At 40.4% G+C, this 27670-nt stretch overlaps 3 protein-coding genes across 5 annotated transcripts in view; 1 reads left to right on the top strand and 2 right to left on the bottom strand.

The window, feature by feature from the left end:
* Positions 1-1103, bottom strand: part of babam2 (BRISC and BRCA1 A complex member 2) — a 49014-nt gene extending 47911 nt beyond the window's left edge. The window contains exons 1-3 of one of the 2 annotated variants that reach the window (XM_028394670.1): positions 979-1082; positions 457-532; positions 193-348 (exon numbers count right to left, since the gene is read on the bottom strand). In XM_028394670.1, the coding sequence (XP_028250471.1) occupies positions 193-329 (137 nt within the window). In that variant the 5' untranslated portion in view covers positions 330-348; positions 457-532; positions 979-1082. Of the gene's footprint in view, positions 1-192; positions 349-456; positions 533-978 lie in introns of both variants that reach the window. The other variant, XM_028394669.1, reaches the window with a different exon arrangement.
* On the top strand, positions 204-26037 carry rbks (ribokinase). Of its 2 annotated transcripts, none has more exons than XM_028394672.1 (9): positions 204-286; positions 2920-2981; positions 8626-8758; positions 9792-9855; positions 10169-10231; positions 10856-11020; positions 15380-15471; positions 19256-19444; positions 25368-26037. In XM_028394672.1, exons 2-9 carry the CDS (start codon positions 2923-2925, stop codon positions 25539-25541), a joined length of 939 nt encoding a protein of 312 aa, XP_028250473.1. In that variant the 5' UTR covers positions 204-286; positions 2920-2922; the 3' UTR covers positions 25542-26037. The 2 variants fall into 2 exon arrangements, with proteins under 2 accessions (XP_028250473.1, XP_028250472.1); XM_028394671.1 differs by lacking the exon at positions 204-286 and adding an exon at positions 1270-1361.
* Positions 25339-27423, bottom strand: mrpl33 (mitochondrial ribosomal protein L33). Its single transcript, XM_028394674.1, has 4 exons — positions 27282-27423; positions 26697-26715; positions 26514-26620; positions 25339-26121 (listed from the first exon to the last, which is right to left on the bottom strand). Exons 1-4 carry the CDS (start codon positions 27301-27303, stop codon positions 26072-26074), a joined length of 198 nt encoding a protein of 65 aa, XP_028250475.1. The 5' UTR covers positions 27304-27423; the 3' UTR covers positions 25339-26071.
* Positions 27424-27670: the final 247 nt, after the last annotated feature.

Genomic DNA, 27670 nt, shown 5'->3' with positions numbered 1-27670 from the left:
TTTAATTTTTTAAATATTCAACTTAAGTCAAATGTCAGTGTTCAACCAGGTCTGATAAATTATGGGTATATGTATGAGCTGTTTAAACATTTGGAATATTTGACTCTCGAAGTCCATATTATCTTAATGCTGGAGGATTGATTTGCTGTTGTTTATAACATTAGAAACGTTTAAGCCATTACTACACCTCACCCAGTTTTGAGATCTGTGACACGAAGGCAGTTTGTGGAGTCAAGTCCCACACGACCGTTCCTCACTACACTGCACAGCAAGGGCCGCAGCTCAGGTGAGATCCGGTGCAGCGCAACCTCAGGGGACATGTTGTTCATTTTATCCAGTCTGAGGCGTCTGTGGAAAAAACGGAAACGGACCGTTTACGGCAACGCAATAACATCACTGATCATAAAAAAGCAAAGACATATTCTATTTAAGCTGATGACTCAAAAAATGACCTACTTCACGTAGACGACGCGGTTATTTCCTTATCTCATGGAAATGTTTTCACACACATCAGTTTTATAAGCTTATTGTCCTGTTAAGCAGAAAAAATGGTTTCGAATAACACTGAGGAATAATTCGACTTAACGAAAGATTTCCACCCACAGTTCTGGACATTTAGGATTATTTTACAAACATCTAAGAACCATGAACGATAGACAACATTTAGCTATGGCAATGCTAGCCGCTTCGCTCGTTTTGTAAACAACTTGTTTGACCTCGTTCTACGGAAATCACATAGACTATACAATTGTCTATTTCCGCGCGGTACATAATAAGTTTGGTATTTTAAAGAGGAATTAGACTGTACGTCAGTTTACAGTAGGATATTAATGTTCGTAAGGTTTGTATTATTAGACATTGCTAGCATACCCCAGATTCGTGAGTCAATTTGACAACATGTGACTATTCATTGCACTCAACAAATAGCTTGTTCACTAATGTTAATTCAAATACATCAACTGTTGTTTGTTAGAGTACCTGAACGAGTTGAAAATCAAATAATTTGAGCGTTAATTCCAGTGTTTACTTCATGCTCTCAACATTTCCGGTACATGCTGTTTGGGTCCTTGCGAGAGCCCCACACTTTGCAGTCTATAATAATGCCTGTTGTTATTTTATATTTGTTTTACTCCATGAAACCAATATGTCGGTGATATATTACCCATGAATTCGTTTTTAGTTTTACTTCCATATACTCTAATCCAATCAACAAATAGAGAATGAATATTCTCTGATTCAAAGCCCACAGTGAATCCGGCATTATCGATAGTAGCAGGCAGCTGTCAACCCGCACTTTGACCGTCACTTGGAAGTGTGTGTGTATAGTTCAGCATTCTGCATGTACAAAATTGGATTTTCAGGTAATTGTTGTGTCGCTTCTGTAACAAAGTCATTTAAAGTAACTTCAGCGTGTTTCAATTGTAGGTGACGCACATTTACATGTGAGTTAGTGGGTGGTTTACTCTAACATGTCAGAGCCAGAAAGAGCATTTTGTTTGCAGACGGTTTAAAGTTAGCATATTTTGTAACATTTTGACGTACCTTTACATCAAGTACGCAATTACTAAAAAGGTGAATTGCTGAGTATTCACACAATATGCATATAGTTTATCACAGCACACTGCAAAGACCATGACATTATATCAGCAAAGGAGGGCAGTTAGGCTGATTCACAGCTGGGAAATTCCTCCCCCCTTCATATGGGTGATTAAAAAACACTTCATTAAAAACAGCTGTGGCAAAATATGGTCAACCAGTTATCATCCAATCCATTTACTGTTATAAGTCATTGTACGATTGTTGGAGTTGTAATGCTAGTTTTACTGTTATTTAGATAGCAAACTGTAAGTGGGTAAAGAAAAACAAGCATTTTGGTGATTAGATAGTCTTTATCTAAACTTCTGAAAAGCATTTCTACATAAATGGTCATACTATTCTAATAACAAACATTATCCAGTCAAGGCTTGATTCCACAACCGTACATAGGCAAAGTACAAGATCCAACAGCATTTTTGTTTATGGCTTAGTCTAAACTGTTTAACACACTGTATGCAACTTTTTTCTGAAGGATCACATCATGATTTCTGATCATATTTGTGATGATAATACTAAAAATCTGCATTAATGCACTTGTTTGGCACACATACTGTGCTGTAGCGGGAGTGGGAATCATTGTAGTCAAACACCGACCTACAATATATATTTAGATTGGTCAGCTACTATACGATAATTAAGCTAAAATTCAAGTTTAAGGGGTTCCCTGCTGTTTCAAGCTGTCAGACAATGCAGGTCTCATAATATTCCCCTGCAGTAGAGGATAGCCTATCTTTTCAAGTCTGCAAAGGGAAGACAATATTCTGCAGGATGTGGGAGAGAGAATTGAGCCATCCTACAGCCAGCGGCCAAGCTTTCCAAGTCTTCCACTGCCTAGGAAGAGATTTGAAGAGATTAACACACTAGCATTAGCTCCGATACAAGCCGAGGATTGAATTAATTAAAGACTTTGCTGGGCTGTGGTGCATTCACGTGGTGTAGCATTGAAATGCCCTCACCCACTCCCCGTTCCACCCCCAGTAAGATTGGAATTTGTCCAACTGAGCCTGCGATGAATGCTCTATTTTTACCTTCTTCCTTGTTTCAGTCAAGCTCATGCTAATGTGGGAGATAAATAAAATCAAGTGATTTTTGTTTGGAGGCTGTTGAGAAAGTAGTTAACATATTTTGCCTGAAATGCCCCCAAGATGTCCGCTATGCTTTAGAATATGGCCTCATTGTGAATAGGTTGTGCAGGCTGGATGGATGTTGGAAAAAAAAGCAAGAATCTCCTAAATCTTCACCATGTAATTTACAATATGCTTCATGCCCAGACAGGCGAGTTGTTGCTGTAGCAATAACACAAATGTGTGTCTTTATCATCAGGCCATGGCGGAGAAAGCATTTGACGTTGTGGTTGTCGGCTCCTGTATGACTGACTTGGTGAGGTAAGTTCAGTCCTTACTTGGTTTTTAAACCATTTTTTGTGTGTGTAAACACATTTTTAGACCGTGTACGTCCTGAAATGCCAATAAACAAGTCTTAAATTTTATGACATGGCTGAGTAAAAATATCTTTAGCTTAATCTGAGTTCAGGAAGCTCCTCTGCTTCCTCAGGTGGGACCAACAGGACGCAGCAAATTGGCCAAATGTTCCTTGCCATATTAGGACATAGATTTCAAAAACGTAAAGTAGAGTTTCTCAACCTTTGGGTCAGGACTGCATGGGACGTTACTCAATACATAAAAAGACATCACTGATATTTGGCATATTTTTGTAACTCAAATGCAATCAATTGATTTGACCATCCTGTGATTTAATGAATTTATCTTTTTTTAATTGTGAAGTTGTACTTAACAAGGAATTTTGATTTGATATGGAATTTCTTCTAGTTTTATTTTTAGTCACTGTTTGGTCAGATTTTAGCACTTGGTTAGTTTCAGGAAAAGATGGTTTGTGTAATGAGAAATATAACGTACACAGGTTACAAGACAGACATTCCACACATTTCTCCCCCAATTTTTTGGTTATTATGGTGATGCCACTGAAATTTTACAGTTCACTAGGATGCATAAACAAACATGTGTTTTCATCGCTCTAAAATTTGCCCCCTACTGTTGTTTGTCTGGTGACTACAGGCTTGGCTTTCATCCACGACTTAGGTGTTATCTTTTTGTCTGGGAAAAGTGTACAGTAAAACATAACAATGAATTTTCTTCTTACTAATGGGCCTAATGTTTGCCTAATCCACTATAGCTACAGCCGATAAAGTCAACTGCAACTGTTGTCCATTCACATTTAAAAAAACTCAAAACTTGCAGCAGCAAATAAGAAGCCTGATTCTGTGTAGCTTTCAAATTTGAAGCTGTACATTTTCCACCATTTATCAATGAAAACTGCATCATGTCTCGCACAAGCATAAGAAGCTCACATAGTAACTTAAGAGGATGCTGCTCAGCAAACAGTCAATTGTCTTTACATATAACGTGTTTCCATTTATTATTATTAACCATCATAACCACCCTTTTCCTTCAGGGATTTCATTTCAACATGCACGTCTGTGGAAAATATGGCATATGGGCTGAAGGATGTTTTCCATCGCGGCTTAAAATGGATCGCGCAGTCCTGCCTACACAAGAATAGAGGAAGTGTTCTAAAGTTAGACAATGCTGCTGCCTTTTCAGTGTTTGTCCTTAAAACCTTAAACGTTATAGGGAATGCTCTGTTACTGTTTGATCCAGCAGCTTTTAGTCCACCGTTTGACAATAATAGTAAGCAGACTCCAGGTCTAATACTTTTGCTAAGTCATAACACATGTCCCTGTTGAGCTGAAAAACACTGCCAGTAGCACAAGTAGTTTTTCAGGACTTTTTAAAAGACATAAACTGCTGTTCTCAGACGTTAAAGCTGATTGATTACTGCTGCAGGTTGTAAATCAAACATCACTCGGAGGTGATACGGGCGAGACCATCTGAGGGCAAACCTAACTCAGGTTTCAAAGCTTTAAAGTGAGCAGCATGATAATAACTGCTTACTAAAATGTCAGCATTGCATCATCCTCATACATGGTAAGATCTCTTGAGCCAAGTGAGATCCATTCCCACAAATTATCAGTCATCAGCTCCACAAAGCACAAAGAATTATGTGGCAAACAATTTGTCACCCTCGTTTACCATAACCTCTGTGAGCAACAACACAATCTGCAAAGGCACTCAAAGCAGTTACACAGTCGAAAGACTTCCTGTTAGCATGAAGGAATGCGTTATTTGTGCCTCTGCAACAGTTTCTGCCATCATTCTAATAATATTTTTATGTGGAATCTGGTGAATATAACTGTCACTGTTTCCAACAGGTGAAGATCAGAATAAAGAACCACAATCCTCCGCTATGTTTGTCACATTTTAGTTGTTGCTCAGACTTCGTAAGTCACCCCTTTATCAGAAACACATGCCTTCTCCTACTGTGTTTTTTTTCCGTGGTGGTAGTATTTATTTTGTTGCTCATTAGCAATTCAGCCAGTGACTTTCCGCTTTGAAGGGCAGGAGTTGTCAATTAGTGGCCTAATAAGCTAATGGAAAACGGCCTGTATTTGGAGTGTGTGTGTGGTGTTGTGGCTGTTTTGGATGGAGGTCAGAATGCGAATAGGGGAAATGTATTTGCCGCCCTTCAAAGTGATATGCATGGCTTTGAAGTTAGAAAATCCAGTTGTCTTGAACAGCCAGTGTTTGGGTGGCAGTACAATTGACTGACTGACAGAGGAGACACACACTCACATGCTTTTCCCTGTCTGCTGCTGCCACACAAACACCAAAAGTATCAGTCAGGCTGTGAGGCGTGTTGATAGTAAAAAGGTTGTGTTTAATTGTGTACTATCTGCACTGCTCAAACAGGAGGTGGAGAGCTGTTCAGGCTTTTAACCCATTGTCAAAGCCATACAGTGCCCCCTACTGCCACAGCTTACTGAGTGGATGCACTGTCTACCTGCTCTGAAACAGAGTTTCCCAAATTATGAAACTGATCCTAAATACAACACAGGACCGTTCCTGTTGAACTCTGTATTTTTATACAGAGGTTATTAGATGTTTTACTTTAATCTAAAGCTGAGACTCACAAATATGAGCCTGTACTTTGTAACTTCTTTATCTAAGTGCACAGCCTTGCTAAGTGGTTACAGCTGCAACACAAGTTATTTGCTAAAGTGACCTCAACAGTTAAAAAGATTATATCATATTTAATAGCGATCAATAGAAGAATGGACAGGACACTACTCCACCGTCACAACCCAAATAATTTCCATCCAAAACTTGTGCGTTCAAGCTTCTGAAGTGTGGTTATTTTCTGTTTTTTCCTCTCTATTTTTAGAAAGCATTTCTATAGACATTTGTTGTAGCTGTCTCCATGTCAGCAATAAAGAGTAAATAATCATTTCTGATAGAATTGTTACATTTTTTGTCTCTTATACTCATAACACTCTCCTTTCATTGTTTTTTTACAAGTGAAATGTTGGTGTTAGTATTCTTTTATGTTGTTAGTTTATTGTACCCATCTTAGCATTATGTTTCTATACCATTGGATGTGTCAAAGACCTGCCCAGAAACCTTTTATGTTAATGTGTGAATGTAAAAATAAAACAAAGCTGTGGTATTTTCCTAAGTGCCAACCAATTCAGACACTGAACAGCTTGTTAAGTGGCTAATTATATCTCCAGATATACGCCTTTACTGACCAGCCAGTGAATAATGGCAACATGCACGTGGCTCCAACAAATGGTGCAAGCGCACAAAAATAAACTCCCACGTACAGTATACTCTGACACTGCACCTCTTGTTAGAGGAGCTCAGTGTGTCCATGTGAGGTATGCTGTCCTAGCCCAGCCTGTTCTTTGTAAGATCTCCTTACCTTGTCCTGAATTACCTACCGGACCTTGAACTCATGCTGTGTTTTTGTGTTTTGCGAGCAGGTTGTGTTTGGTATTGGGAAAAAACAACCTGTAGTTCAAATTTTGGAAATTTCAATTTGTTGTTGTCCAGGTCTGCTTCCCCCTGTTGCTAACCAACAGCTGAGGAATGGCTTTAATAGAGACAGAGAAGAGAGAAGGGAAATGAGAGCCAGCCTCAAAGCAAACACTTCACGTCACTGAACACCTGCTTTGGCCTTTTGGTTCCGTGGGAGAAAACGCACTGAGGTTGCACTTTAGCACATAACTGCCCTGTTTGTTTGGTGCACTTACCACAGACAACAATAGCCAAGTGTCTCTCTGAGCATGAAGAGGCGTGGGTGGGTTTATTTAAGAATTTGGAAATCTGTTTATCTTACCTGCCAGTTATCCGGCATCAGGTGGCTGACAGCCAAATGTGGAGTCATTATGTTAAAAACTTTTTTTTTTATCATTGACAAAGGTTGGGCTCATTATTTGTTATAGTTTTATGACGATTCAAGAAAATGTCATGGGTTTCTAAATGTTAGCTCTGTTCCTGGGTGTTTTGAGAAAACAGGAAGGCAGACCTGTGTAGGAAGGACGGAGATAAATGCTTTCAGCCTCATGTGAAAAGAAGCCTTCCTATCACCTAGCTCACTAGCATTGTGCATTACACAAAAGAAGCGCTGTTTGCTTTTCTTTTCAGTGGTTTTACCTCATAGTGATGTGTTACACAAACAGAATGCTATATAAGCTGTTTATTACTGATCATTGAAAGTGCTGCTGGATTACCAGGGTATCGTGGTTTCACTGTTTTCAGTCTTTACGGGTCCCTGGCAGTTCTCATATTTACTGTGCACTAGATGTGTTTACTTGTTTGAACCACCAAAATGTAGCCTGTCAGTAGTTGAATGAACTTAGAAGGAGGTGAGACAGGTGGGAAAAATCTGTGTGGGAGAATAGGTAATGCATGTGTGTGTCCGTGGGTGTAATAAGGACGAGTGTGTACGTGTGTTTTTATGTGTTCAACCTTTGTTCTGTTTCCTTCTAACTACATTTCAGCCTCCCTGACCCAACATCCTGTTATAGCTTTGGGTATTTTAGTGCTTTCACACGCCGGTGAAAAAACAGTGGCATTTATAACAACCTCCAGTGTTTGCCACCAGACTCTCAGTTACTGGAAATCCTGGGATTGAGTGAACTTACTGTAACAGCACACCTGCCACAAACAAGCTCACACACAAGCATTAAAAAGAGCAACAACAGGGTGAAAAACAAGTTTATGACAACATTTTGCCACCCGCAAACCATTTGGCCCCAGGCCAGTACTGCCCAGGGCCAAACCACGTAGTCTTGCCATGCACCATAAAGCTGGCTGTTGTCTTACTCACTACCCACTCTGGCTCTGTGATTGGAAGAATCAAAGAACAGACAGCTCCTCCCGAGGGGAACCCACCTGTGGCAAATCATCCATCAAGGGGTGGTGCAGGACTTGACCAACCCCAATGACTCAGGCATTATTGGTGCGGCCAGTGTCAAGTTGAGACATCTATGGGATTTGCTGGTTGTGTCATTTGCAAAAATTTGGAGTCACTGACATTGGCCTCTGACTGATCGTCCTAATTACAGAGTAAAACGATAAACCAAGTAGACTCCATGTTCTGTGATCTCATTACTGCTGTTGTGTTTGAGTATAGAAAACACGATGGAAACGAATACTCAAGGGGGGAAAATTCCTATGCTTCATTTATTGTAGCAATGTTGGCTCTTTCTTGACCTTTCTGTGAAAGGCACTCACATGTTCAAAGGATGGAATTCTCAGCAGACTCCTCAAAAACAGTTTGTTTGTGTGTTCTTGCTCATTTTGCAAGTGATATATCAAGAGCTCAAGAAGCAGGGATTTGACCCAGGGTTATCTTCACATTTTGACTTGCACTTGCACTTTCTCAAAAGTTTGATAGAAGATTTTACAAGTTTTCTCTACATTGTCTTCACACTGCAGATAAAAGTGGAAGAACATTTAAAAATACAATCAAGGCACTTCATAAAGTATAGAAATCGTTTTATTGTTGGCTTTCTTATTACCATGTGATTTATTCTTTAGTGTGTATTTCTTAATATTGTTTCCCACTAATTTCCTTTTTTTTCTTTTTCCTTTTATTTTACTTCTGTAGCCAGGCTCCAAGGTTACCCAAAGCGGGGGAAACTATCCATGGTCACAAGTTCTTCATCGGCTTTGGAGGCAAAGGTGCCAACCAGTGCATCCAGGCTGCCAGACTTGGGGTCAAAACCGCCATGGTCTGCAAGGTTTGACAGTGATATTGTGTTTGCGTTCAGACAGTGCTGCTGTCCTGCATCTGTTTGTGTGATACTGTGTGGTCCGTTTGGATTCTAGCAGTAATGTGTTGCATGTTGGCTGGAAAAGCGATACTTTTACTTGTCCAGAATTTGGCTTGTCCGTGTCTTACTACAAATAATCAGCTTTCAGCCCACCAACTAGTTAACAACTCTCAAAAACCTTTTAGCTTCGTTCACACTTCAGTCATTTCGCTACATCAACTCTCCATGCCTCATTTTCTCTTGATCAATACCATACCGCATGCATACGCCCACCCACGCTTGCGTGTCTTCAAACAAGCTTATTCCCATACCATACAACCCAGAGTCTCCAATCAGTAAGCTCAGTGTGGCCTTTCAACCTGAGCACTAAAGCACCAAAGCCCCACCTCTTTCAGAACAAAGAGGCCCGATCGATAACAACCCAGTGCGGGAGGAGCTCTCCGGGCATGGGGAGAACCCAAAAATAGACACCCGGGCTTGTCAAAAACATCCAAGACAGAAGGCCGCTCTTCAAAGAGAATGGGGCCAAGCAGCCAATACCATCCCAACCCAATATCACAGGCAGCTAGAAGTGCCCGCATTTTGGCACGTTTTTTGGAAAGCGTGGGTTCGAAGTAGGTGCCTCAGGGCAAGGTGGGGACCCTTTCCACAACCCAAAGTAGCTACAGATGTGGACATCCCAGAGCGGATCAGGAAGAGGGGAAGGAGGGAAAGTAAACGAAAGCGAGGTGGGCATGAAGAGGCGTGAAGGCGGGGTTATCGTGTCTTCAAGGCTTGGCGCAGCTGGTCGTGTGTTTGCACGTGTGTGCGTTTGTCGACTTTGTGTGTTCGTTTGTGCACATTTTCGGCGGCGGCACCATGCCAGTATGCTGGCAGGGCACACGAAGAACCAGCCCAACAGAGATTTGAGTATACCACTTTTCAAAAGTTGCCGCTAACCAAGTCTGACCCCGCTTGACACTCTCTTTGTTGTAATCGCTTTGCCTTCAATCTCTTCTAGGTTGGTAAAGACTTCTTTGGAGACAATTACATCCAGAATTTTAAGGACAATGGTGTACACACAGGTAAGATGGAGGTTTATTTTGCATCACAAATTGGTTGCCATTTTCATGGTGCTTTGCAAAACGTTCACGTTCATGAGCAATCTTTTTTTTTTTTAGTTTCATTTCAAATTGTGTTTTCAGTTCACATACTGGGTTGTCTTATGCCAAATACACATGGAGTATTGGTAGAGTTTACCATGTAGACATGTCATTTTCCAGATGTGTGTTTTGCAAAAGTAAAGAAAAAAATCTCTTTTGCAGAAAATACAAATAATGGATGCTTTCAAACTTTCTTTCAAACTCTTATGTACTTTTCCTCCTTCCTCTGTCTTAGACTTTGTATGGCAGACCTCAGATGCAGCCACAGGAGCTGCCTCCATCACTGTCAACGATGCTGGTAAATGCTTTTGCCACTAACCTTTACTGTCCTGCTGAGATCCTAAAAGCTCTTTGAGTTGCAGACATGGTTTCATGCACACACAGCCAAGAGAGCATGTGGGAAACCAGCACAGTCTTTACCTACTACACAGACAGTACACCCAGGCTGCCATTGACTCACCACTGCTCACAAGGCTGTAATCATAGACACACTCAGATACACAAGTGAACCAAACCATGCAAAATGTAGCAATCTGATAAAATCTCGGACTTTCAACACAGGCAGGTAGTGTAACATATGATTCATGGATGCTACATTTTTATGTAGTGAGACTGAAAGCGGTTCATTGAGGAAAAAATAATAATAAAACCATAATTTGCACTGGTGTGAAATGATAAAAAAAAGGTTGCGTAAAAATGTTGTTCCTGAATTGCTAAAAATTAAGTACATATTACCTAAAAATGTAAGGATTTAATTGTTTTATGTTGGGTTAAAAAAGTATATGACATTGAAGAAGTCACCACAGTTTCTCACGTTAAATATCAACACACATTTATGGACTCGAGAGTTCCCATAGAGTCTCACATTCGTCATAAAATGGCTGCTATATCCTCACACGTCTCTGTGGGTGTCCACGGGCAGGTGAGAATGCCATCGTTATTGTGGCCGGTGCCAACATGCTGCTGGGCAGAGCGGAGCTACAGGAAGCACTCCCAGCTATCAGTCATGCAAAAGTGCTGGTGTGCCAGCTGGAGGTCAGTCCACAGACGTCCTTGGAGGCACTACGCATGGCTCACGACAACAAAGGTCAGTCAGTGTTACTGTATGGCATCTGTTTCCACCATCACACATGAAACTTCTTCTACAGTCAGAGCAAATAATTTAGTCAAAGAAGAAAAACATTCTAATTTCCATATTACATAATATAGGAGAGGTGGGTACATTTGCATACTAGTCTTTAAGTCTTTAAAGGCTCATTTAGTGATTTATTTGTTGTCAGAAATTCCAACTACTTGGTCAACATATTTGAAAACAAATCATTTGTTTCAAGCTGACAAAAGTGTAGACCTAAAAAAGGCAAAAGTTAATTTAAATTTTAGTTTTTTTTGTCTCACATTTGTTTATTTCGAAAGACTCATTCATCTTGGCTGAGAAAGTAGATCTTAAAAGTTGGTGTGATCATTGTGGATTCATGGTCTTGAAAATGGATCTTGGTATTATAGGTCGAAAGAAAATGTGTCCAAAAAGTATCAAAGTGGCCATAGAAGCTTCTTAAACCACTTCTGCAATAAAATCCACTTGTCTTCAGGCCATCTGTGTGCTAAGCAAGTTCCAAACCCACATATAGTTTTGCCAAAAAAATGACTCTATGCACTGCTTCTGCCCTAATCCTCATTCACAACCCTGTTGAGCCTGCTTCTCTGGCCAGGGGACCATACTCGGCTCAGAAGAGGGTTTTAGAAAGAATGAAGATATGAGGGTGACTAAACTAAAAGCATGGCTTTTCTCTATGTGTGCGCTACTGTTAAACTGCCATTCTGTACCATTTGCGTCTTATTGCAAAGTAAAATGCACCAGGAGGAGTGCTGCTGCCAAAAACGCACATCTTAACCCTACACCTTTTAAATCTAAGAGCTTGTTGAACAAGAACAGCAAACACAACATTTGTTTACACAAAAAAAACTCTCTAGTCACTCCTGCAGGACTATTTTTTGTTTCTTTCTTCACCTTCACATTTGGTTGGATTCTTTTCACACAAACTAAAATCACAATCTAGCTCTAAATGCGAATGTCCGATATACATGTACCTTAAGATTCAGACTCCAATAATGGTATATCGTAGGCAAGAGAAATACAGTCATTGTCCCTGGAAATCATTCCTGTTTGTTTGTCTTGCACAGTTCATAATAGAAGCTTCCCTCTGATCATTTTACCACATTCAGTGTGAGAAGTGGGTAAAAAGTAAAATTTCCACAAGCATTTGTTTCTGCTGCCTGTGATCTACATTAACCAGCGTGTCTTTACACACATTTCTAGGATTCATGTAGTCTTTCACCATCAAAACCCCATTTTTAGACCCCTCCTCCCTCCACCTTTCTTTGATAACCAGGTTATTGAAATAATCATCTTTTACAGCATCCTATTATTAGCAGCTCTCCGCGTCATTCGAGACGTCTGGGGAGCCTCTCGCCCCTGTCATCAAGGCCCGTCGTCCGTAATCGCTCGCTGCAGGCTGCCAGTACGAAAGAGTCGCTGCCATAGCCGTGTTGCAGATGGGATACCCAGATGGCCTTGCCGAGCACCACCCTCTTTCCCTGAGCGAACAACCCCCCCCCCTCCCCACACCTCAGTGCATCGACTGTATCACGAGTTTAGGCTTGGCATTTAGCACAAGAAGAGAGGCAAGACAAGAGAAGATGCTTGGCAAAGATGCCACCTCGACGATACTGCACCAGAGCATTGCGTAAATGGAGTTCTCTGGAGAGATTGGGTGTTAATGGGTTTGGCGGCTGGGACTTAATGACGCGTGGGTGAAGCAGCGCTTAAATTACGTAAATGTCACCATTGAGCCACATGTACTGTACTGAGGATGCCAGTTCTTAGAAACACTCAAGATAACCTATTAAGAGTTTATTCCGCATGTATGTAGTATTTAAAAGGAAAACATCTATGTACTTAATTTATTGCCATCCAACATCTAATATTGAGAAGTGAATAGAATTTAATTAGTTCTATCAACTAAGGAAATTGTGGGGATTTCTGGTTTGACTCTTTCTTCTTCTTCCGTTTTCACCCCGTCTTCCTCCCTCTCTTCCTTGTCTAAGCAAGAAGCCGCTATTATATTTCTCAGCAGATGCAATTAGAGCCTCTTAAAGCCTTTTCACATACTCACTGATGACTCATTTCTTTTGTGTGTCTGCATGCATGTTATGGTTTGAGTGATCTCTGTCTTACTCATTTTTTTCACTTTGCCCTTGTTTTCCATCCACCTTCCCTCCTAAATTGACCGTGGCAACAAACTGTTGTATTTTAGTGCTTTCTGAAACTGTTCCGGCTTCTCTTCCAGCACACATGTGCGACCAGACTTTGAACCTGCAAGCATAAAAAAGCCCAAAAGCCCAGAGTCATGACACGCACACATGCCCAGCTGCCAGACGTGACTCAGTGTGCACACATCCCAGTGTTACCACATCTGTGCCAGCAGCTGTGTGTGTGTATGTGTGTGCTGGAGTGTGTGGTTTCACTAACACCTGGAGAGCAAAACAAAGCAACCTGAGACAGACGTGCCAGTTTAAGTGACATCCAGAGCAGCTTCACCTCATCAACAGTGAGGCAGATTTCGTCATGCTCCCTGTATTGGGGATTTCATTAAAGTTGTTTTTCTGTGCATATTGATAAGAATCTAACCTCAGCACTTTTCTAGTTGTTATTGCATGTATACTTAATGAGCACAGGACCTGTGTGTTTGACATCAGCACTTAAATGACACAAACACCGTGGTTACGCCACTGACAGCAGCTAACGGGAAGGAAGGCTTGTGCTTTGTACGTAATATGTCCATGGTTACAAATATAAATGTTGTTATTGACAATAGCATGACTAAACCTTTTACATGATCCAGTGATACTTTATTTATGCTGCTTACGTTGCATACAGTATGTGGTGTGCGCTTCACTTGATGTTGTGACTGTGCTAATGGGATAAAAGCACTTTACATATGTTATGACAAGTACTCTGGTGAAACCATGAATCATGCTTAATCGGTAGAGAGTTTTCATGTGCTTTACATTGATCTGTGTTATGCATGTGGGAGTTGAGCGGGTTAGATTAGTGTAAATAAACAGGTTTCTATGTGAACAAATTAGAGTAGACAAATGTTCTTCTCAATTCTTAGTTAGGCCAAGGACCAAAAACAAGGTTAGTCACTGAAATACAAGGACACTTGTCTCGCTTTGTTGTTCTCACACTTTCAGGGATAATGATTGAAAAAATAAGTGAATGTGGAACATTTAAGCCTGTCTTTTTTTTTTAAAGAGAGGACAGAAATCCTTCCTATTACGCAAAACAGAGGCGTCACATTTCGGAGATCTCACACTTCTCTTGGAAACCAAAGTGATGGAAACTGAGGTGCCATTCAGTTGGGAGAGAGAGAAAGAGAGAGGGAGGGAGAGAGAGAGTAGTCTGAAAGAGCCTGGTGTCACTTGTCTGTGACATGGCTCTCGCTCACGTGGATATACATGGATTACAGTATGAGTATGTGTTGAAAACGAGACAGGAGACTTTTTTTTTCACTTTTACTCATGTGCAGCCCAGCATCCACCTCAAAGCGCCAGGTGGCCAAAGCCCTGCGCAAACCCACGCAGCTGCTCTCTTATGTGCCCACGCAAACACACACACACAGCAACTAGGCACACACTCTTGCACAACAGACTTTGATGTCACCAATGCTGAACATATATTTCCCTCAGACACACAGACACTTGCATGAGGGCTTTATTTTGTACACAGAGATATCAGAATTAATCGCTTCGTCAAGCTGGGCTTATCCTCGCACATACACAGAAATCATGGTATTAGATGCATTAATGCTCTCTGTTCATGAATATGCATTAGACAGTGATGTGCAACACGTACAGAGGATTACTTCTGACAAACACTCGCTCTCTTGTGCTTCGTAACACACAGAAAGGGTCACAACTCATCTCACCCACACACTGGCACACATATAGTTTATACAGTTATATGTACATCCACACATACAATCCTGGAACTGCAGGGGTTACAGCAAACCACAGGATATGAGGTCTATCCACCAGGGTTTTTTTTTCACAGGAAATGCAAATGTAATTGTTTAAAAGGTGTCTTTTTATAGAAGCTTATCCACTTGAGCTTTGCTTATGAGAGCAATCCCCAGACGTAGCCTGCTAGCTTTTGTTCCCATTGAAAGTTTAATTAAGGTGTTGCCATATCTTAGCAGTGAGGCTCAGAAATGGAAAAGAAAATTATATATTGAACATTAAAGAAGCAAGCTAACAGCTATAACAGCGTGTATCAAAGCGAAATATACTATTTTTAAACCTTGTCTATTGATCACATATCATCCTGGAATCTGATGTTTGACTGTGTCTCTAATGAAATGAATGACTCCTTGGTATCTTGTTACAGTTAAGACAATATTCAACCCAGCGCCGGCCATTTCTGACTTGGATCCAGATTTCTACAGAGTCTGTGATGTGTTTTGCTGTAATGAGTCTGAGGTGATGAATCACACACACACACATATACACACACAACTCACAGTATTTATCACAGCAGCATTTATGCTTCCTCACACAATAACTCTGCTTTTCTCACACATGCATACACACACATTTACAAGGCCAAAGGAAACTAGTCGTACACATAAAAAAATGGAGGATGCTGAATTCAGCTACTGCCTCTTTCTTGTACATTAGCAGATTATCCATCAGATTAAAAAAATGTACCCAAAAATTAATTTAACCCCGCTGCCCTCTAATTTTACCATGACTATTTTGCCCTTTCCTAAATTGTAGATTTCAACACCTAAACTTGTTTAAGTGCATAGGTATATTCCTACAGACAGAGTGCCAGGATGTACTCAGTGTACGAAAACACTGATTTCCTATTTCTCTTCTGCTTCCAAATTAAGATTATTAAGATTTGCTGTGTGCACCCTCTTGATATTGCTTGGATACTGTATATCATGGAAATTTATAAAACTGTCCTTGGGTTACAGCCACCCTATTGAGCCAACCTATTATTACAGAGCAATGTTTTCTCAATGTGAATGCAGGATGAATTAAGTAAAAGAGCTTCTATGTATGCTGGACCTTTTACTCAGAACCTTAGGCAACTTGTATCAAATTTTCTACAGCTTCCTTTCTCCTGCTGTGTAATTTATTATAGTTTAAACAAGGCTTTTTCATCATAATCTGAAGTATCACAAGCTAATGGAGCTGGTTAATGATGTGTGGCTTCCCTTGAAAGTAACTCGTGTTTATGTTCCTGTTGGTTGCTGGGTGTGCTAATGATTGCAGCTTATATTAGACTAGATAAACAGTGTGTAATTGATTCCATCTACTCTTGCTCTTGAGCTCCTGGTTTAGAGGGCTAGAAAATAAGACCCCTCCTCCATACACAGTTTATTGATCAGCACATGTCCCATTGACACAGACACACTGTGATTCAGCTGTACCTCCTGGGTCATGACCCCCACAGGGACATCAGTAACCCCATCACAGCCTTTAGCTATATGTTAAATCACAGGTATGAAGAGCAGAATAAATACGGCTCCACCCTGTTACGGTAAAAACGATGTCATGGCGTCTTAGTTCTTGACTGTCAGGTGATGACAGATGAGCGATCGAGGGCAGGGATAGATGGGAATGGTTGTAAAAACAACAAGGCAGATGTGCTCTTTGGCTGAGTCAGTCACCCCCTCAGGGGTGAAGTGGATGTGAATTTGCCTGGGAGCCATTATTTGATGTGGTGATGCAGGACGGAGAGGCGCTCTATCCAGGTGTGGGAACATGAAAGGGAGAGTTGACGAAAGCGCCACATATCTTCTCTTGTTTAAGGGTGGCAGGTCATGGAGGAGCAGTCATATTATACATTATTTATTATGCAGGGATGGAAAGAACTCTCAGCACTTAGTCAAGGGTAACCGCTTTGTGTTGAAATGTTACTTGTGAAATAAAATAAGATATGATAAGATAAGATAAGATAAAACTGTATTAATCCCGAAGGAAATTCTTGTGCCAGAGGGTATCAAGTTACATTAAATACAGTTAAGTACAGAGTATAAGAGTATGTGTCACTAAAATCCAGATCAGAGTACAGTACGCAGTATGAGCACAATATATGATGCATGGATACAAATAGAGAGTAGTTTTTATTATTATTATTATTATTATTAATAAGTTAAGTTACAAGTTCAGTTTTTTTTTTTAGTAATTTGTATTTTTGTACCTGAGTAGCTTTTTAGTATTGGACATGCTTCTTGGTTCTGACATGAATAAAAGGTGTTCCTGATGCACAAATGTGCCTGAAGCAGGTGTGTATGATATTAAATTTAAAGCTGAAAAAAAAACAAAAACAGCTTTAACATCAAAAATGCTATTTTTTTTAATCTTATTATTACAAAGATTGGCCCAAACAAATAATATTGGTTCATTCCACGGTTTTAAAAACTCAATTTCAATTTTCATAAAAACTTTTTAGATTACATATTATTCCTGCTTTTGTTTTCAGTCTGTGTAAAGTCACAACATTGCAACAACTTTTTTTCCTAAATATTTTTTTAAACACACCCACAATGTTAGTTTTTAACCGCACATGTTAAAAAAAATAGGTGCTCACTTGTGTTTCTGGATGCATGTGTGTGTATGTTAAACACACACACACACACACACAGTAAGAGAAATGTAATTCAACTCTCTCTTATTCTTGCACACAGAGGGAGGTAGATTGATTCCCTGCCCTGGTGTGAAGCTGATGACTAACAAAACGGCTCTTTTTCTCTTTTGGCATCCGACAGCACCGGGGTGGCTGCGGGCTCTAAAAACACCGATACACTCTGCGGTTTATTTTTGAACTGTCCAAGGTCATTGTTCACTCTGACAGATCACAAGCAGGTTGGCGAAGGGGGGGCGGTGGGCTTGATCTTCTGTCCCCTATTCAACTCTTGCGTCAGTAGTGTCTTGACCCTCCCATGCAAGGTTATAGGTGGCGCACACTCTACAGGTGTGTGTGTGTTAATGTGTGGTCTCACTGTATTGTGCTCAGGCTTAGGGGTAGGAAGGGTGAAGGGGAGGCTTAAGGATGACAAAGTGCAGGCGCTCTTTGATCCTCAGCCCACATAGTACGCTGAAGTGCTTTATAGTGAGGGAAATTATCTTTGATGTCCAGCTGAGGACCTCCCGCACAAAAATACATCCACATTTCTGTCATCCACAGCTCTGACAGGGGTCTCACCCACACTTTAGGAGCACAATTGTGTTTGTTTTAACTACTTTTTTCCCCCTTACTGCTGTGCTATTATTCAAAAAACTTCACTGTCATCACCAGTAAATAATGTTAATACAGTAACACTTGTTGCTTGTTGAGGCAATGGTGATGAAGTCTCGTAATCATGCTAATTATAATGCACCTCACTGGGGAAGATGAAGACAAATGTGTGTTGACACGTAGCATAATAGTGAGCACTATTTAGGGTAATTTAGTAAATTTGTACTGTTAAATAGAAGTCAGTAAATGAACTTTGAAATCGAGTAGTAATTTATAATAATCTAAATAATTTATCTTTTAATAATGCATAAAAGACACAGAACTCCTCCTTTGTAGATGCCTTAAATCTCAGGGTGTTTACAACATTACTACTCTTTAGATAGAAATTTATTGTAACTCAGTGGTGCCACTTCGCTTTAGAGAGAGCTGCTGTGGTTCTGAGGTTCCTTGAAGTTAGTCAAACATCAGCTGTGGAGTCCTGCTTTGTCACTGTTTAGTCATTTGGAGTCAGATGAACCAGCTCAGTCAGAGGATCTACTCTTTGAAAATGTTTGGCCCGCAGACTGCTGACAGATCCAGCAAATCCCTAACAGACTGAATGTGTTTTATGAGGCTGTCGGACCACGGTCAACGTATAATTAAGCGCTGAGTCACTCCAGAACTGTTAACACAGAACAGTAAGCTATTGCAAGAAAGCAAGAGACTACTAATTAGGCACCCTTAGACATAAATAGTTGTGATTTACTTACACTGTTCATTAAAGGGACAAAACAAATGTGTTTATAAGAGAAATGCAGGAAATGTTTTTTTTCCTTCAGTTTGAGGTGTTGAGGTTTCGCCTCAGGGAAAATCCATAATGCAGATTTGTATGACATACAACTGCTGGTTTTGCTCTTTCTTTAATTTTAATTTCTAACCTCTGATTAACTCTTTGACTTGAAAGAAAAAAAAGGAGAATTTAGAGAAAAATGTCAAAACTGTGTCTGCTTATTGTCTTCTGCTTATGTCATCTAGGCAGAGCTGCTTACTGGTTTCTCAGTGGCTAATGTAGAGGAGGCACTGCAGGCCGGTCAGGAGCTCCTGAAGCGAGGCTGCGGGGCGGTCATCATCACTTTGGGACCCCAAGGCAGCGTGGTGTTCAAGACCCAGGAGTCAGCCTCAAAGCACGTCCCAACTACTGCAGTCACAGCAGTGGACACTACAGTAAGAAGGACACCTACTTGTGTTTATATATAATATCTGAATAATCACAGAGGTGATTCTGAAGATCGTTTGACATTTATATTCATCAAAAAAAAAAACAGGCTCGGCAATTTGGACCCTGCATTTATTTATGTATTTTACTAGTTTATTTGGGAGGAACAAAAAAATAAAAATTCTTTATTCGTTTTTAGGTCCAGTACTGATATACTATTTGTATTTTTTAAGATAGCACCCTTTAAAAACATTTTTTTTAAATAAGTGTTATATCATGTTTCAAGTAAAAACCATTCTTACCATTTTTTTTGTCATTTTACTCTTACTTTTAGTAGGTTATGTTGACAACAAAATAAAAGCAGGTAACCTTTCCATATTAACAAAAATGGAAAGTATTTTAAATGGAAAATTATCACCATCTTTCACTGAATTATTGACAAAGGTAGGAATTTCTTGTTCTTGACAGTAATAACAGAAAAAAAATCCTTATTTTATTTTTTTCAGTCCATTGATCATAGCCGAGAGAAGTTCTGTGAGTCTGAGCTGTCTGCTGCTCGAGTAGAACAGTTGAAAATGGTTGTGGATGTGGTGGCCACTGGCTGTTTCCCCTCGTTGATTTTAATCTGAGAGACAGTGAGCGTGGATTGAGTCATTTCACACCAGCCTGTGTGGCTTGTTTTCGTCATACCAGTCTCGGGTCTGTGTTAGCATTTCCTGCCACTGAGGATTCTGTGGGGCCTGTGTTCTACCAACCAAATACGTCATCGCACAGTGGTGTTAATCACCTCTTCGCTCTAATCAAACCTAGTGAGGTTCAATTATTTGTGCAATGGGTTCTTTTACACAATACTTCCCCCAAGGGACTTTTATTGTGCTATAATTTCCAAGCGTATCATCATCAGGTAGTGTAAAACCTAGATGCTGTGCCGTACATAACACCCTCATCTTACACTGAGAGTGTGGAAAAAGCAACTAGTAAAGGCAGTAAACACTGAGTGTGTGTCAGAGAGAGAAAAGAACACGAGTGTGGTATGTTTGCACATTCCAGAGGTGGTGCAGCTGAAGTGAACAGCAGCATCTACTTGTCATTCCAGGTCACTTTGGCATTTCAAGAACAAAGCTCTTGCTTTCTTGCGTGGTGCATGACTGCCTTCTTGTCCCCACATTTTTAAAGCAGACACACATAACAAGCCTTTTTCACCATCTTCATTCCCCCCTCTTCCCGATACCCTCAGGAGTACTTACCCACAGCCTGTACTCCTCCTACCCTCTTTCCCTCCCATGACTCACCTCTTGGGCCTGCATCAGTCAGCAGAAAGCTGTGGTCGGGCCTTCTGCTTGCCCCCATCTCTTAGACACACACACACACACACACTCCACCCCTTGTGTTCTTTGAAGGGCCCATAAATTCTGTTGTGTTTAACTCTTTTGGACATCATAATTCCTCTTCCAGTAAAGCTCTTTCTTTTTTACTGGAGTGAAGAAAAACAGCAGGTTGTTATCAAGATCGTTATTCACTTCTTTTGAGCTCATTCTGGTAACACGGGCCTCTTAGTTACGATTACATCTTCTGTTATTACTACTTTGATTGTTTTCTTTTTAACTCACTTGCAGTTGTTCTGACGGAAATGTTTTCGAAAGATACCCTCCAAGCTTGTCAGCACCGGGATTTTTCTTGCTTGAACTGTGAATTGAATCTGCTGTGATTCCTCAATATCAACACAATGAGTCACTTGCCGCTTGTCGCTACTGTTCGGCTGGGCGCCGCATGTGGCATGACCCACTAGTAATCACAACAACTCTCTTTTTTACTTTTGGATCAGTTTGCTCTAGATGGAAAAAATCTGAGATTGATTGGCCTAGCTTGGTTAATGAGGTGCCAATAAGGCTGCTAAATCATTTAACCCTCCTTTGACAGTAACTATTTCATCATCATCCTCACCTCCTGAACTGTCTGAATAACACATAGCAAGAGCAATTATGGGCTGAGTCAGGGCTGTGAAGCTGGATGAATAACAAAGCAAATCTACTCATCTGCTGTGGGTCTCCCCCAGCCCTCCTCCTTCATGCATTCGTGTCCCTTTTGTCTTAAATTGAGTACAGGCTTCCCTTGCTGAGATCACAGCTTTGGTTGTTTTGTGTGGACAGTTAGATGGCAATGCACACAAACACACACACACACTCAGTACCTTTTAGCCCCAGCAGGACTTGGGTGGCCTTGGTTTTCCACTGCCCCGGGAGGTCCACTGTGTAGGGTGAAAGGTAGACAGAGCTGTCTAAACCAGACATTACAGCAATACGGTGGGTCTGGACGGCAAATCATTCCCAGTCTTCTCAAATGACTGGAGACATGTGTGAAGCAATTGCATGATTCCTTCCTGGAAGCCCGGGGTAAGGGAATACCTCCCGAGCACTGCAAATCTTATGGGTCACCATGACACAATGAGAAAAAAAAAACTGCCACATCACTGTGTTTTAATGGACTGCACGTGCTACAGCAGCTGCTGTTTAACTACTTAGATGTTAGTCCAGACCTCTGTCAGTGTACAGTCTTGTCGAGCATTGTTATACACAAAAGGGTGACAGAAGACAAAACATTGGGGATGGAACAAAGATGTAAGGGGCCCAATTGGTTTCAATTAAAGGTGTTTTTGATCTCAGAGTCCTTCCTCCCTGTTACTTCAGAGTCATCATCCCCAGCTGAGTCTTACTGGAAACTTCCGGCGTGGAAGCCGCTGTGAGTCATCACTGCCCCTCAGTTGGTCTTTGCTCTCCCCAGGGTGCCTTCCATTGACAAAGGCTGTAGGCTTTAGGAGTTAATGCACACAGCTCCATCTGTCATAGCAGGATGAGAGTCAAGATAGCAGAAGACCTCTGGGTGAGAGACACACTCATGGGTTGTGGAGGTTCGCGAAGGTTCTCTCGGTGCAGCAGACTCTGTAAAATGACAGACATGAAATGTGGAGACTTTTTTGAAATCCACATTTTCTATAGGTTTTGTTTTCTTTGTGGTGCTTAGTGCTCACTGTGTCTGTGTGCTTCACTTTACAAAGATCACTTGTCAATCAAAGTGTGTGGGCGCTACTGTTGTCTTTGGATTTCTGTTGATGGACTTCTATTTTTCTGGATGCACTCCTTTGTTTGACTATGCAGCCACAGCAGTATTGCTGTTTGGATTAGCTATTCAAACGCACTCTGCTTGTGTTTCCACAAAAAGCATTAAAAAAGGGTCATTTCTCTGTTTTGTCAATGACAGCTGAGGAGTTATAAAAGGGTTCATAGCGGCCAATAGAAAGTTTTCAGTGGTTGTTTGTTGTTGCTGTTATGCTAAATCTAACCAAGTGAAATCATTCTAAAGTAATTTACATTTTATTTTACTCTGGCTCTCAGATCAACCTGTCAAACTGTAGAGAAGTTCTGAAGGCACACTTTGTTAATTTGGTGACTTTCTCACAGAGGGGTCTGCCATCCTAATTTCTAACTTCATCATGAGTACCAAGCAGAGAACAGGCAGAGGAACGGCACAGAGGTCAAGACGTAGCGGACGACGCCAACCAGCAAGAGCATCACAGCTCATCCATGGCAAGTGCTTGTGTCACTTGATTGACAGGCCTCTATATCTAACCTTCACCAAACTGTGTCGAGGGCAGCAGTAGTGGAGCTACAGGGGGTAGCGCTTGTCAACCTTGTTGAGCTTCATTCACTTGATCCAGTAGCGTCACATGCCTGTCTCAGGGATGGAGACATCGTTAGTGAGAAAGAGAAGCGTTGGATGGCAGTCAAGTGGTCAGAAGTTTAGACTGGAACAGTAAAATGCTGTGTTTCTGTGTAGATTATCACACAAACATCTTTGGTGAACTATGTTTATTTTTCCCAATGCTTTAAAGCATCCTAAATATTATGACTCATCTACTTTTGTTATTCAAATATTAGAAGATACCATTTCTCCTGTTATATTTGCAGCATATTGTTATTATTGATGCAAAGCATTCAGCTTTCAATACTTTAAAATATTATTATTATTATTATTATAATTTTAGTGTTTCCATTCTGGGTTTATCAACCCAATATATTGGCCACCAAAGTGCAAACATTTCACATCACAACACCAGAAGCAAAGATCTTAACTAATTATATACACAATTACAACACAAATGACCAGCTGAGTTGATGTGAGTAAGTTTCATATGTTGAACACATCAAACATTTGTATCAGTATGGCCAAATACAAATATGAGAGGTTTGTTTTCTGTCTAAAAAAAGGTCAATTTTAGTGTGGACTCTACCAAACCTGTTTTAACCCCACATTGTTGTAGTGTGACAATGCAACAGTGGATGTTTTCACAGAGATATGTTGATGGATTACTGGAATTTCAACAGGTATTTCCAACAGTGAAGTGGCTTGTGGTTAAAACTAATCGTCTCTTGTCTTGATTACAAAGAGCTTTTAGTTTCTATCATCTAATCTTGCTCGGTGAATAGGACGCCTTATGTTGTGTCGGCCATCAGTTACCAACCCCCACATGACAGAGTGGTATCATCGCTTCAGACGCTACATGGGAACTGGGAGATGGGCCAGAGACAAACCAGTGGGACCGCTTCACTAAAGCCTTATTTCCAAATGCTTAGCCCAGCCCAGCTACCAGACAGGAGACATAAACACAGCATGGGTTTAAACATGGAAATCCAACAGGCATGTGAAATGTTTCATCTCTGATCTCACTCTTTCCAGCATCTCTGCAGTCCAGGAGTTAGACCAGTGGTGAGCACAAGAATGGGGGAGGGGCCTTTTCAAAATGTCAAATCATTAAAAAAAAATTTTCATTGCATACAGCTTAACAAAGAATGCTTGTTTAAAGAAAGCCGGGTTAGGTGGAATAACCATGTGCCTTTTTGCCAAGTTTTCAATGCCCTATCTGTCATCATCTTTCTCAGCCTTCTGACTGGCTTTTTGTTTTTTGCCCAATGCCACTGAATCATCTCCACACAACCAACAACCATCAGCCTGACAAAAAGGTTACTTTGAGGTTGGAGGGTGAGGGAGGAGGATTACAGAGGTGATCAGAAGCGAGTGTGCAATGAACTCTTTGAGAGCCGAGGTGATGAGTAATGGAGCGGGTTTGTGAGAACAAGCGTCAGGGGGGCCATTTGTGGTTAAACATGAGCGTGTCGCCACATACCATTGTGCCTTTTCCCATCAGCAAACCCCCCCTCTTGCCCCACACATCCCCCCTCCCTTGGCATCCTGTCTCAACCAGCCCCCTTCAGGGCGTAAACAACACATTCCATCTTTATCAATTGATGAGGAGAGAAAAAAAGGATTTATGTGACTTTGGTGATAGCCAAAATCAGAGCTGTTGACTGTTGTGCTATTCAGCTGACTTTAAATAGCTTTTAGGGAACCAAGTGGATTTGTGTTTTTTTGTGTGTGTATTTATTCTTTCTCTTCATTTTTTAAAAATTATTAAACTGTTTCAGCAAACAACACATAAGTTTGTTGATTAAGAACCATTTGCAGATTACAGAATTCAAACTAATAAAACTGCACTTGAACTCAATGTTTTCAGACATATTACATATCATTTAGGATGTTTAATCAGGGTATTCAAATTTTAGAATGTGTAAATGATTATTGCCCTTAATACAGATGTTTCGACTGACTGAGGTGCACTTTCATAGCCTGCAACAACCCAGTTCCTACCAAGATAGATGGCAGACAAATGCCACAGCACCCCCTACTGTTGATAGCTTACTGAATATAGTGTTTACATTTTCTCTCCTATACGCATCAAGAAGAATTTTATAACAGCAAAGCATCGACATCAGTCCTGTTTCTCCACACATTCCCAAGGCCCTCCTGGGCAGAGATGAGACAATGGAATTACAAAATGACAAAATAATGCATTGATGTAATATTGTTTTGTTGCAGGGTGCTGGAGACAGCTTTATTGGAGCGCTGGCATTTTACATGGCTAATTATTCCACAATGCCTCTAGAGGAGATGGCCCGCAGAGCCAATCAGGTGGCAGGCGTGAGTGTGCAGGCCGCCGGGACGCAGACGTCATATCCCACCAAACAGGATCTACCAGATGAACTCTTCTAAGAGCTGAAGTGGCTCCCAGTGGACCAAGTCTGGACAAGGTCAGGTCTTATTGATACAAACAGTGCACTGTGTCTCATGAAATTAACTTAAGGAAATTATTATAAACCAGTGACGTACATGTCAGTTATTATACAGTAACACTTGTATAATATAATAACTGACATCATTTAATAAATCATGTCACAGATGGTTCGAGTACATTTTCCTGTTTTAAATACTGTATATACATTTTCATTTTGACTGAATAGATGATGTATACCATATATAGTCACTACATTTTCATTGAATGAATAGCTTTAGATGAGAACAGCTGCAGTAGTCACCAAAATTACTATGGCTTTTACATACAAATGGTAGTTTGTTGTTCAAAGTGTTAGTAACCAAGTCTTTGTTAAAGCTCAGTACTAATCCAAGAAGACATCCTCTGAAAACACACCAGTGAGCCAGTCAGTGCTGTATAATCCATGACAATAAAAACTGTCCATTTAAACCTCAACAGGTTTATGCTGTCCATACATTCTGGTGCAATGTTAAATTGATCTGATCTTCCTCTTCTCAAAAAATAGGACATGCTTGTTCACTGAAAAGATAAAACAAAGAAGATGGAAGTCAGAGAAAGTTGTTAACATCAGGTGAAAATATTACACAAAATCTACCACACAGTGAGTAGCTCCATCCTAAACTACAGCAAAAAAGTAACTATGAAAACAATAAAAACATGAAAATACAACACAAGCTGTGGTATGTAATAAAGTTTGGGCCTTTACTAATCACTTCAGGTTCTGATTAAGCCATCTGTGCAGTACAATGGGCAGTACAGTTCAATTTTCTTTTTCTACCTGTCTACAAAGTTAATTTAGGACTGCATATCAACTACACAGGAGAAAGACATTATCTATCCCACTTATTTACTCCAGCATTCTTGATTCTGTAGATCATAGTTCTTAAAACTGCTGATCAGTCACATCTTACCCAAAGGATCATGCTTGCGCAGCACCAGTTTTTCTCTTAGACGGTTCCTCTTTGTGTTGAAGCAGTATCCTGTCCCTGCAGCACTCACCATCTGCACCAAGAGAGTTCTGATAGAAGACAAAGCCAGTAAATTTACAGTGACCCACCACTGTTAAATGTGATATATCCACTTTCTTTACTTACTTGGATTTAGCCTTAGCCACTGAAAAAGAGCAGAAGGAAATTACATTCATATAATATTACTTTAACATTATAGATATATAGTGATATATAACAGGTCCTTGATGTACAGTCGGCTACCATCTATGTTTTGACCTATGAATAAGAGGCGCTGCATGAGAAGCAAGTTTTTTTAAATCATACACCTGAATAGAGCAGCATTTCCTGCATTCAGCACAGCTGTAACCCCGTTTAAACCACATCTGGGGTTTTCAAATATTAGTTACTTTGAGAAAAATCAGTGGTTAGCTTACGCTAATAAGCTAAACAGAAGCTAAATCTAACGATAATTGATAAAACATAGCAAAGATACTGGAAACGTGGCGTGAAAATAATAACTAAGGATCGTTAACCACATAGCGACCATTTAAAATGTGTAGTTGGAATAAACAGGCAGACACATTCAGCATGGGAGTGCAGAATTGCACCAAGAACGTCATGTGAGCTAACTTAAGGCTAACTGACCGGATGCTTTACGTTTAGGACAGCTCTGCATCGACTCGTTATTAGTTCTTCGAAATATTTTTGATTTATTGAACAAATACTCACAGTTTACGGTGGTGAGAAACATTATGCACGCACTTAATTACTTCCAGAAGACAATATTATAGCACTACAGCAATTCTGTTTAGCCAAGCTAGGTCACATTGAGCAGATGTACGTCCGGGTTAGAAAGCACTTCCGGGTCTTCTTAAAGGCGTATCTCTTGTTTAAATAATTTTAGGTGGATGCCGTGGCGTTTTTTTTAAATAATGAAAACTAATATGAAACCATAAATATAAATGTCTAGTAAAAATGATAGTAGTTAGTAAGATAAAAACACAATGTACTGACTCAGAAAATGATTTCTATAAAATGAGTGGCTGTGATGGGATTGTTAACTCCAACCAGACTCTTGCAGTTAATTCTTTTAAATTTAATTATATAAAGTCATAAAA

This window comes from Parambassis ranga, chromosome 22 (assembly GCF_900634625.1).
Source record: "Parambassis ranga chromosome 22, fParRan2.1, whole genome shotgun sequence".
NCBI lineage: Eukaryota > Metazoa > Chordata > Actinopteri > Ambassidae > Parambassis > Parambassis ranga.
The sequence above is the reverse complement of the archived record's forward strand: the minus strand, read 5'-3'. Positions and strand labels throughout refer to the sequence as shown.